Here is a 12,692-nt window from a genome sequence, read left to right on the forward strand (position 1 = left end):
ATATTCATGTCTAGCCCTACTGCTCCGGCGGCTTGGACACGACAGAGGACAGGGTAGGCCCAATTGGATGTACACGACGAGACGAATTTTTTAAGTCTAATTAGTGCGTGATTAGCCATAAGTGCTGCAGTAACCCACGTGTGCTAATGATGCAGTCAAAGGCCTCAAAAGATTCGTCTCGCGGTTTCCAAGCGAGTTCTGAAATTAGATTTTTAATTAGTGTCCGAAAAACCCTCCCGACATCTGATTAAATAATCGATGTGACCTTTAAACCAAAAATTTTCACCAACTAAACACCCCATGGTAGGCAATTGGCCGTCCTCATGATGGGCGTCGCCCACGTTCCGGCTGTTGATCAGATGGTCCCCGAAGAACAGCCAGCACACCATCGGCACGCCCTCGACGGCGGCCTCCAGCGTGGAGTTCCACCCGGCGTGCGTCAGGAAGCACCCCACGGCGCGGTGCCACTGCGGCGCCCACGCCACGACGCAGGCCTTGTCCTCGCCAACCACTCTGATGGCTTCCTGGCGAGTGGTGTCCTGTTGGTCCTTGCTTGCCCGCCACCGTGTCCGGCCGGAGCACCCAGAGCGCGAATGATGTCCTCCGCACGGGCACAGGTACGCACGGTCTTGGACGATCAGGATTTGATGGATGGACGGTTGTGATGAATATCAAAAATAGGACCATGAGGGCGGTGGGTCCGTCATTAATAGTGAGGTAGTGTAATTGGTCATTAAGTAGATGTGAAAATCTGGGTCCTTTTCACACCAGTTGTCGGAAAGAAGACGAGTGTTCTGTAAAGCAAAGCCAAACACGGAAGCTCTCGTTTCACACACTCTTCCTCCTGCCTGCGAATACACTTCCTTTATAAAACTTTAGGCATATTACTACTAGTGAAAAATAATCATGTTAACTAATTATATCTATAGCAGTTGAGTGACAAAGATAGAGCAAATTGAAGAGAGGTGTACTAGCATTGTGGGTGCATTGATTAAGTTGTGGGGTGCATATATGATGAAAAATTAAATCTAATCATTATTCTTTTTTTTAATTTCGTGGGTGCATAGGCACCCCTAATCACTACCTGCCTTCACCCTTGGCAATTGTGATTCAAGAATGCTATTTATTTAGTTTCCTAAATCATCAATCGATGCAAATGCAATGAAACTACTTCGGCGTTTAGGGTTTGGGGTTTTAGGGTTTAGGATATTGGGTTTAGGGTTTTATGTTTTATATTTTAGGGTTTAGGGTTAGGTTTGGGTTTAGGATTTCGGGTTTAAGGTTAAGGGTTTGTGATTTATGGTTCAGTGTTTATGATTTAGTGTTTGGGGTCCGGGATTTAGGGTTTAGGGTCTGTGGTTTAGTGTTTAGGATATTGGATTTAGGGTTTAGGGTTTAGAGTTTAGAGTTAGGTTTATGGTTTAAGATTTAGGGTTTAGGGTTCCGGATTTAGGGTTAAGGGTTTACGATTTATGGTTCAGTGCTTATGAGTTAGTGTTTGGAGTCCGGGATTCATGGTGAAGAACTGCTCCTTACTTCTGGGTGACGAACTGTTACGCTTGACTTGTGCACTAAGGCTGGATGCGATTGCAATGGTATTATCGGTGGAAAGAAAGGTGACGTATACGACTTTTTCTCTTCCCAACCATTATTTTCCATTTCCGTATCCCACCACGTGATGAGGTATGAAAAGGGCCCGGTTTTGCACTTCGTTTTATTGACCCATTACTCGCCCGCGGTCGTTGATCCCTCCTCCTAAGCTTTAGTGCTCTTCAAACTTTCCCATCGCAACCGTCCGTCCAATACCATCCTGACCGTCCATGACCATGCGTATCTACGCTCGTGCGTACAAAATCCGCGTTGGCACCCAGAGGAAGGGGTAGCCGGCGGCGATGAGGCCGGATAGGAACTCCGTGAACTGGTTGTGCGTGATGATCGCGAGGCTCCCTAAGCTCACGCACACGACGGACCGGGAAGATCCTGTCGACGCAGGAAGCTCTCCATGCCCGGAACGCCTTCAGGGAAGGGGAGCTCGCCGAGCTCGGGAAGCTCGGGAACGGTCTGGTAGGCTAGGAAGCTGCACGCGCTGGACGTGCGGAAGGCAAGCGCCAGCACACCGAGCTCCTCGGCAGCGTCGATCGCCCAAGTTAGCAGGCCGTCGGCAACGACGCAAGTCACCGGCGGGAAGCTGCGATCGCCATCGACGACGTTGCTGTCGTCTTGGCTACGACGCTCTGCAGACGACAAGGTCACAATAGGACTTAAATCATACATCCTAACTATACTATTCAAAACATTATTTCTATAATTATGCATTTACTATGATACCCTTGATTGAAAAAAATAACTACGAAAAAGGAATATACCATGTATTTTTAACCCTCTTAACTTTGGAGGCATTGGAAGGCATTGAGAGGTGTTACGGCATATATAGGCCCACCGATCATAGACACATCTAACGCTTCCCGACACCTTCTTGTTGACGCCTCCCAACGCCTACCCTCAATTAGGCCCACAAATCATAGACACATAAAATGCCTTCCAACGCCTCTCAAAGCATTGTAAAATTTCTCAAGATACTATTGTCCGATTACCAGCCCCGGTAGTGAATAACCTGCAGGAATGACCAACATGCATTGAACTTTAGGGTAATTCATTGTCCAGCGCATGCAGTTGTTCGTACTCCTACTTTAGGGTAACCATTATTGGAGGCATCCATACTTAGCTAAGACAAACTAACTATATATCCTCGGTTACCAAGACATGTAGAGTTGGTGTTACTCCTTCATTTACTAAGTAGACTCCACAGCTCGTCAATGTCATTGTGCCTCATGCTTCTGGCATTATTGGAGGCATCTGTTCTTCGCCACATGCCATCAGCGATGACGTGGCTTGCACCTTCATCATGTGGAATATAATACTTTCAGTGCGCCATGAAAAAGCTGATTTAGTGGTGTAAAGGGGCCGGGGCTGATAAGACGGAATAATGCTTTGTTCCATATCATGTATGCCTTCCATCATGGCATCATCTAGGCGCAGAATAAACAGAGTGTAAGCTAGGTCCCTTCACCTTTATCGGTGGAGCGCTAGCAGTCCACCACCACAACCCTACCTGCAGTTTGCTTCACAGACCGAGTCTCAATGAAGTAACCAGCGCGAAACCTCACAAGCTAGCCATGGAGGTTGCAACGGGAGCACTGGGCACCCTGATCCCCAAGCTTGGCCAGCTACTCCAGGATGAGTTCAAGCTGCAGAAGGGAGTCAAGAAGGACATCGAGTTCCTCTCAAGGGAGCTCGAGAGCATGCATGCTGCCCTCCGCGGTGTTGGCGAGGTGCCACGAGAAGAACTCAAAGAACAGGTAAAGATTTGGGCGCGCGATGTCAGGGAGCTGTCCTACGACATGGAAGACATCGTCGACACCTTCCTAGTGCGCGTCCAGGGCCCTGAGCTCCCTAGCAAAAGGAGCGCAAAGAGGTTCATGAAGAAGATGATGGATATTGTCACAAAGGCTACAACTCGCCATGAGATCGGGCAAGAGATCAAGGACATCAAGGAGCGTGTCAAGGAGGTGGCCGAGCGACGCGACAGGTAGTACTGAAACACCCTCAGATATATATGCATATGAACTTATTTTTCTGAATTTTCCTCTTATCATCTATGTTATTTTCTCTTCTTTGACAGGTACAAGGTTGATGCTATTAAACCTGCCAAAACATTGGTTGACCCTCGCATAACAGCGCTATACACTAAGGCTACAGATCTTGTCGGCATTGATGATCACTACAAGAAATCTGTTGATCTATGACGAATTTTTCATGACGTTTTTAGAAACCGTCACAATAGCGCACCATCTATGACGAATATCGAATTTTCGTCATGGATTCACATGTGTGGATATCAAGCCCAAGAAACTATGACGTTTTATCGATTTTGTCATAATCCGGCCCAAACACTATGACGTTTCAGTAGGCTAGGAATTGAACTTGTGGCCTCTAGATCAGGAGCGATCTCACTTACCACTAAACTACTTCATGCTTTGTTCATTTTTCTAATATTTAGCTCTTTTATATTTGCATTTCCCTGGCCACGCCACATCACCCCTCAGGGAAATTAATAAAAAAAACAGCAGCGGAGAGGGCTTCAGCCCGTGGCCTCTCTCACGAAGAGAACAAACTTTACCACTGCTTTACTTGCTTGTTTAGATGAAAGTTTTCTTTCTGTATCATATCATATACTTACTCACGAAATAGATGTCAAAATCCCCGTCACCCGCCCGTCGAATCAAAAAATTAGCACGCATGGGCCACAAAGGTCTTATAAAAAAACTGAAAAAAATAAAAAAAATCACAGCCGACTCACCCGCCCGTCGAATAAAAAGAAATAGCACGCATGGGCTGTCAATCTTTTTTTTTCTCTACGGAGACGCCAACTCAAACCACTCCCACCCATGTCACAGCCAAAAAAATTGGAGACGCCAACTCAAACCACTCCCACCCATGTCACAGCCAAAAAAAATTGGTAGGGGACGGGGGTTCGAACCCAGCCCTAGGGACACCAGGGAAAGCAACTCTACCACCAGACCACCACTTCGTTTGTGAATAGATTTTTTAGTTAGTTTTAATTAACCTAATCGTACTCACTTCCACCTCCAATCCCAGTTCCAGTCTGTTATCGAAAGTAGGCGAGAGTGTGGGCGCATGGGCAGCGTGCCACGTGGCGTCATTGAGCTGTCTGCCCATATGGAATTATGGATGGTGCATTTTCCCTTTTTAATCCATAGTTAAAATTTGTAACTAGTATTTCTTCCTCACACGAACTCTAAATTTGTTGATTCTTTTTTCTATATTTTTCTAAAATCACAATATTTCATTTAGTAGTGTTTATTTGTATGTTAATTGCTATTCATTAGATCTTTTTTCACATGGTATTTTTTTTCTTCAATTAAATAGATAATAAAAATATATTTTTAATAACAATTTCTGATGTAATTTCATATTTTCTAATACTATGGAAAACAAAAGTTCATGACCGAATTTGAGGTGCATACGAGTTTGAAAATGTTCAAAGATATGAATAGTATAATGTTTGAGTTGAGATTTATGAAACTATGTGAGGGATGTGTCCTATTTGTGAACAATGTATACTTCAATTTTCATAAAATCTAATGAAACTTTTATTTCAAGCTTAAACATCCATAAAAGTATTCTATGGAAATTTTTAGAATTTTCGGATAAGTTCTAGATATTATTATCATTATTTTATATTATGGTTGCAAGTAGAAGTTTGAATAATCCCCAACAAACATTTGAACCTTTTATATATTTTCAGGATAAGAGCTATAATGGATCAAATATCCTTGAAATATAATTTTTTGAAGTTTTTAAGTACTATTTGAGATACATGTAGTTCATATTGTAATCATTTTCAATAACCACACATATATTCATTTAAAGTACTAAAACTAGTAAATTAGTTCAAATTTTTTTGAAACTTTTACAAGATACCTTATATTCAGTCTATTACATACAAAAAATATATTGGTGGATATAAAATAATTATTTTTATATATTAGTTTAGAATGGTGCAATAAAATGGAAAAGAAAAAGAAAAACATTAAAAGGAGAAGGAACGAAAGAAGGCCGATCTCAGCCCACATTGCCCAACTATTTCAGTCCGTCCATCGCCAATCCAATGGTTCCAATTACGCTCCACTAATATAAAATCGCGCTCAAATACAAACCCTAGCTCCTCCATTCCCCACACCCCCGTCTGGCCGCCTCCTTTCTCCTGCGCAACCGCAGTCCTCACCTCTCTCTCTCTCGTCCCTCCCCAATCCCCATTCCCTCAGATCCCCCCGTGGTTTCTCCTCCTCCACCAACCAGAGCCGCCGCTCGTCCCTTGCCTCCTCGCGTGAGCGGTGTCCTCCTGCACCGCCAGAGCCGCCGCTCATCCGCGGCCTGTGGAGGCAGCCGCGCATGGAGGATGGATCCGGCGACGGCCTCCTCAACCTCAAGACTCGCGGTCGGCCACCTCGTTCATCCATGGATCTGCGTCAACTTACGTTTCCTACCTCGGCTCCTTCGTCCGACATCTCTGGCGGCTCCTCGCCCACCTCGCCGGCGGCGACCACTACCCGCTTCTCTGCTCCAAGATCCATGCTGTGCGTCCTCGTCCCCCTCTTCCTGTCTTCGTCTCCTCTCCTGGCAATCTTCTTCTCTGTCTGCTTCTCGTCGATTTTGTGCAGACCCTAATCCCGTTCCTCTTTGTCGTTTTTCGATTTGCAGCGTCAATTGCTTTGGTCTTCACAGGCGATGTGGAGCAGAACCTACAGAGGAGCAGTTGCTAGCTTCTTGATTAAGCGGCAAGTGGATTTGCTTTCTTTTGCCTTTATCCTCTAGCGGTGGCTGCAGATCCATGGTCAAAACAGCATGGGTGCATCCCTGGCGGATGGATGATAATAGATACATTTACTTCTTTGGGTTTCTACTGCGGCTCAACTCAGATCCATGTTTTGTCTCTTTGAGCTTATATTTCTTTTATGTATTCAATTTTCCTGATACAAACATAACCCAAGTCCACCATATCATGATATTTACTGAATATCATATACATTTGCCATGTCCATCATTTACAGATTACAAATATATACCAAGTGAATTTCAATGCCATTCCTCTTATCCAGATGGTTCTTTTGCAGTACTATTGAGATGTCCTGATTTTTTTCGTACTGTAATTGCCATTAAAGTTAGATGTCCGTAACAACAATTTTCATAGAAAGAAATGTGCCACTTTCATATATCCTCTCCTTGTAGGCAATAATGGATATGAGACTCGTGTGATTATTTCAATCCAACTGAAAGAGACGTCACTTTCTTTTTATGCCGTGGAGCCTGTCATTTTTATCAGGTATTCCTTCTAGCCTTTGGCCTCTGTTGTTTTATACTTCTGTTACAGGTCAACGGCAAATTATACTACTACTTGCAGAAAAGAAGTTTATTTATCAAAAACAAGAGTATGTTATTTTGGATCTATCTGCTAGAAGTATCATAGATTACACAGACTGATGTAACCCATTAGCCATCCATGTGCTTTCTTTTTGTTCTGAGCATTTGCCTATGCCTATGAATTCTGTTTTTATATCAGAACGATATGGTGTTATATGCTGCTGCTTTTTTTAATTACTTGGCTGAAAATAGCACTTGTCAAGACTTCTTAGTGCTCGTTTGATTGATAGATGGACGAGTGTTGATTCTACATGATAGAGAATTAGAGTATATATGAGTATTGCTTGGTCGTGTCAAAGAAACTGCATTATGCTTTTCAGCTTGGCTACATGAGATAGAAAGGATTCATAGGGAAAATCTGAAGATAGAAAGAATACTCATTTGTCTAGGTACTGATATTTATTGCTTAATTTTCTCAAGCTTCTTTCTAGAACATTTTAATTTCAGTTAACTACCTGAACATTCATGTTTTCTGAAATGATGATAATTAGCTATAATAGCATAATGTTAATAGAGTGAAATCTTAAATATGCAAGTTATAGTACTACTGTTCACCTGCTGGCCTATATTGCTATATGCAAAATGAGCTACTAATGTCATATTGATTACATTATGCTATTCTATAATATTTTTATTGTGTTTGATAACAAATAATAGGTCATCCAAGCTCCTAAAGGATTTGCATTGAGAAATTAAAATTGCTATGAGTAATTTTGGTTCTTGTATAATCTTTTTCATTTAGTGCCTACTTCCTAGTGTTTATGTCAATGTTACCGTAATGCTTTTCTATTAATTAAGATTGGTTCTTGGTTGAGAAAAGTAATGCATCAGTTGTACTCACCATGTGTGCTATATCATGTGTAGGTATGCAATTAAAAGCTGAGAAGGATGCAAAATTTGAGCTCGTGCTTGAAACATGGGTTCGCTTGAAGCTACTTTTTGGCAGTATTGTCAGATTTTGTGCTAGATTAACTAGACTTAAACTTATTTTTTGCTGGATCAAAAAACTTTGATGTTGTATGTATGTGATGAGATGTTGGATCAGAATTTATCTATATATATGAGCTGGTTTATATCATGATTTGTGCTGAAATGATAATTGATTAATTAGAAAAAATGGTCTGTATTTTAATGGGCTGGCTATAAGCAAATGGGCCCAATGCAAACTGACCAACTAGCTTGCTGCTATATCATCATTCATGTGGCAGCCATTCCATGTCAGCAGCTATGTCATCGACCACGTAAATTTACACATCATCGCCATGTCAGCAGCCACGTCATCTTCCATGTCATCATTGTGTGACATGGCAATTGAATCAGTGACGAAAATTATACTGTTCGTGATGTTAATTTTCGTCATAGAAAACGAGCTTGGGTTGGGCTTCGGGGGCCCGGGGACATTCCATGATGGTTTTAAAATGTCATGGATCAAGCAATCTATGACGAAAATTTAAGGAACGTCACGAGGTGTGATCTATGACACTCAATACATGATGTTATTTGAGATCGTCATAGATACTGTTTTATGATGGTTTTTTAGTGATCTTTGACAAAATTTAATCATCATGGATTAACAGATTTTTTGTAGTGGATGCAAGAGAAGGGCTAATCACGAGGTTGACAAAGGGAGATGACATGTCTACGCAGCAGCAAAGGGTAGTCTCTATAGTTGGTTTTGGAGGATTAGGCAAGACTACACTTGCCAAAGCAGTGTATGACCAGCTAAGAGTTCAATTTGATTGCACGGCTTTCGTTTCAGTATCTCAGAATCCTGATTTGAACAAACTTCTCAAGAATATGCTTTATGAACTTGACAAGGAAAAGTATTCCAATATTCATAGCACAATGTTGGAAGAAAAGCATCTCATCGACTTAGTCCGGGAATTCCTCCAAAATAAAAGGTATGGGCGGTACTATTTTGTTTCGGTATACTTATCCATCCATTTTATGTAATCCTCTAATATCTATAAAAACTAGTAAGGAGGCATATGCAAATTGAAATTTTATATACATAGCATTGATATGCTGGTATGTGGTTTCAACGATGCTCTTTGTTGTTGTATTTCATTTTTTAGGAGTATTTGTTTTTGTTGTTGCATTTTGTAACTGGACAATTTGTGTCTTGCATGCCATCCTCCCACTGGCACCCCTATATATTAACATCACATCGTTGTAATTCATTACAAAAAGTGGTCACGCATATATATAATTTGAAACTTACATGTCTGCTTTATTTCCATACGCGTATAGGTACCTCATTGTCATTGATGATATATGGGATATAAAACCATGGGGGATATTACAATGTTCTCTACTTGAGAATAGCCTGAAAAGCATATAATCACAACTACTCGCATACTTGATGTTGCTGAGCAAATTGGCGGTTGCTATAAGCTCAAACCTCTAACTCATGAGAGATCTAAAAAGCTATTCTATGGAAGAATATTCGGCTCCGAAGGCAAATGCCCTGGACAATATTTTGAGGTATCTGAAAAGATTTTGAAGAAATGTGGAGGTGTGCCATTGGCTATCATTACTACATCTAGCTTGCTAGCTAACAAATCAGGAGATATAAAAGAGTGGAATGATGTCTGTTGCTCTATTGGGTTCGGACTTGCAAGCAATCCTAGTATGGATAGTATGAGGAATATATTGTTGCTTAGTTATTATGATCTACCTTCTCATTTGAAGGCATGCTTATTATATCTTACTATATTTCCTGAAGATTATAGGATTGATAAAGAACGGTTGATATTGAGGTGGATAGCTGAGGATTTTGTCCATTGTGAAGATGAGAGTCAAAGTTTATTTGAGCTTGGAGAGAGTTACTTCAATGAGCTTCTAAATAGAAGCCTGATTCAGGTAGCAGATAAGGATTACAATGATAATACCATTTTATCTTGCCGTGTGCATGATATGGTACTTGAACTCATTTGCTCCTTGTCAAGAGAAGAAAGTTTTGCTACCACGGTATTAGGAGACAGTAGGCAAATCATGCCTTCTTCTGGAAGCACGGTTCGCAGGTTATCTCTCCAGAATACAACTTGGCCTAAACTGGAAATGTCAAAATTGAGGTCTGTTACTATCTTCAGTCTCACTATAACTAATATAAGCAAAGCCATCATGAAGTTTGACTCCTCCATGCATGCCCAAGGGGGAAGGTTGTAAGGCACCACAAACATAGGCCACATGCTGTATCTTGTGTTCTTTTCTGAAAAAAAGGATTGAACCCATCAGTTGCAAGACCAAGTCTAAGGTTTCTTGGATCTTTTGCAAAATCTGGATATTCTTTGTCAAAATCTTTCCATGCCTCACCATCAGCTGGGTGGCTCATTTCCTTCTCGGTAGGCTGCCGCTTTAACTTGTGCCACTGTGTCTTTTCCGATACTTTTTTGGTCACAAACATCCTCTTTAGCATAGGTGCCAATAGAAAATGCCGCAACACTTTCTGTGGAATTTTCTTTCTTTCAGGATCTTTCCATCTTGATAGACCACAAACAGGGCAACTGTCATGCTTGGCATATCCCTTTCTGAAGAGCACACAATTATTATAGCACACATGTATTGATTCATATCCAAGACCTAATTCCTTAAGAAGATTCTTTGCTTCATTATATGATTTGGGGATTGTATTGCAATCAGGGAATGCTTCAGCCAATAGCTACAATATTGCGGTAAAGGCAGAATTGCTTATCATATATAATAACTTCATATGAAGAAGCTTTACCACAAAAGAGAACCTTGAAAATTTGGTGCAACCAGGGTACAGCTGATGTTTCGCCTCTTTCATCACTATTTTCAAAAATGGCTCATTATCATGAGGTTCTGCATCACCATCCAGATCTTCTTCATCCTGTCTTTCTTGTTCTACTGCAGTGTGTAGGTCTCCTATAAGCCCTTCCAAACGATCAACATTGTCATCTTCTCCATGAATGAAACCATCACTATGGTCATGCAAATCAATAGGATGCTCAACAACTTCTACATCAATGCTCTCTCCATGATGAATCCACCGAGTATAAGTACTATCCATACCATTCATCAAAATGTGCTTCTCCACAAGAGGCTGACAAAGGTATTTCTGATTAAGTCATCTACCACAAGGGCACAAGATTTCAACATTCTCACTGAACTTTTCTTGAATGAAGCTCATGAATTGTCTGACACCTTCAATGTGTTCAGGGGAAAACAATCTGCCGTGAACCCAACTTCGATCCGTCTGGTCAATTCTTGTAGACAAACCCAAATAATAAGTCTAAACCAATTCGAAGACATACATTCAGGAAAATCAAAAAACAAAAATTCAGATATATACCTTGCTGCACTTTAACTGGAGGCCATGTTGAGCATCAATTATTGCAGGGGTTGGGATGGCGCTGCTCTTCATCAATTACTGCCGTAGATGAGCAGTGGGCTTGAAGCTGCTCTGCTCTGCTCGGCCATGGCGCTCGTGATCCTGTCGCTGCAGTCGAGGAGGCTGATGGCCGTGCCGCCAGCTACCGGGACCTGCCGCGTGCACGACGGCTTCTGCTTGACGGTGGAGCGGCTGGTGGCGTGCCTGGAGCACGTGGATGCTCGGGTGGTGGAGGCGGCAATGTCGACGCTGGGCGACCGCGAATGCGGCTAGCGTTGAGGTGGTCGATGGCGTGGCGACTGGCAAGCGCGACGGAGGGCGTCCTGGTGGTGGGCGAGGCAGACGGCGTGCTGGTGTTGGGCGAGGCGGACGCCGTGCAGCGGAGAGCGGTCTGGACGGTGCCCGCAGGCGGAGGCGATGATTCTGCAAAGGAGGTGTCATCGATTCGGGATGGCGGGCGTTGTCGATGGCGGATCTACATGAACTGCCTCTCCGAGCAACACTCCCTCGTCCCTCAGACCCGAATCCTCGCCGGATTCCAACCACGGCGGAGAGGAAAAACGGGATCTGGGTCGCGTGCGTGCGTCAGGCGGCACAAAGAATGTAGGCAGAGCAGCAACCTCAAAATATTCAAATAAATAAAAGTAAATAACGTGGGTGAACACTACCGATCAAGTGGCCTAGTGGTATATGAGCTCAATGCGATGTCTCAGGTGCTGTGTTCGAATCAACGTCACGCCGCCATTTTTCGGTTTTGTTTGCGGACCAATAAAGAAACCTAGAAAGAGTATAAAAAAATATATACATACGTCCCCAACTATGACACGAAGAAGCAAATGGCGCAGTGGTTAGGACTCTATTGTTATGTTGCTAGGTTTTGAGTTCGAATCCCCTTTGCGCACATTTTTTTTGGTCCAAGTAGGCCCGCGGTTGTGGCCGGTCGCTGATGTGGCAACCACGTCATACAAATCTGATAAGTAAAGAAAATTCTTGCAACTATTCAAATGAGATGATGTAGGTCGAGGTTCGAATCTTAGATGGATCGTTTTTCTTTTGCTCTTTTTCTGATTTCAACGCAGCCACCAGGTCATGTAGTTAGTGGGCTATACTGTGATGGATTTTTTAGAATGTCACTATATTTTGGGCCTAATATCCATTGTTGTAAATCTATGACTGATTGGTTAGAACGTCACTATATTTTGGGCCTAGTATCCATTGTTGCAAATCTGTGACTTTCTCTGAATCCGTCACTAAAAATTCGTCACAGATTAAATAGTTTGTTGTAGTGTGTGAAGGAAGGAGTTACAATTACATGACGAAATGATATAATGCT

The 12,692-nt window shown here is 42.4% G+C and overlaps 1 protein-coding gene and 1 long non-coding RNA gene across 2 annotated transcripts; both read left to right on the forward strand.

The window, feature by feature from the left end:
• The first annotated feature begins 3,176 nt into the window (after window positions 1-3,176).
• Window positions 3,177-3,806, forward strand: LOC120685228 (disease resistance protein PIK6-NP-like). The gene is made up of 2 exons (XM_039967037.1): window positions 3,177-3,589; window positions 3,683-3,806. Exons 1-2 carry the CDS (start codon window positions 3,177-3,179, stop codon window positions 3,804-3,806), a joined length of 537 nt encoding a protein of 178 aa, XP_039822971.1.
• A 2,084-nt stretch (window positions 3,807-5,890) lies between these two features.
• LOC120684666 lies at window positions 5,891-8,083 on the forward strand. Its single transcript, XR_005679402.1, has 3 exons — window positions 5,891-6,161; window positions 6,286-6,907; window positions 7,870-8,083. It is a non-coding gene; the product is annotated as an uncharacterized LOC120684666 (long non-coding RNA).
• Window positions 8,084-12,692: the final 4,609 nt, after the last annotated feature.

The sequence above is a fragment of the Panicum virgatum genome, chromosome 8N (genome assembly GCF_016808335.1).
Source record: "Panicum virgatum strain AP13 chromosome 8N, P.virgatum_v5, whole genome shotgun sequence".
Taxonomy (NCBI): domain Eukaryota; kingdom Viridiplantae; phylum Streptophyta; class Magnoliopsida; order Poales; family Poaceae; genus Panicum; species Panicum virgatum.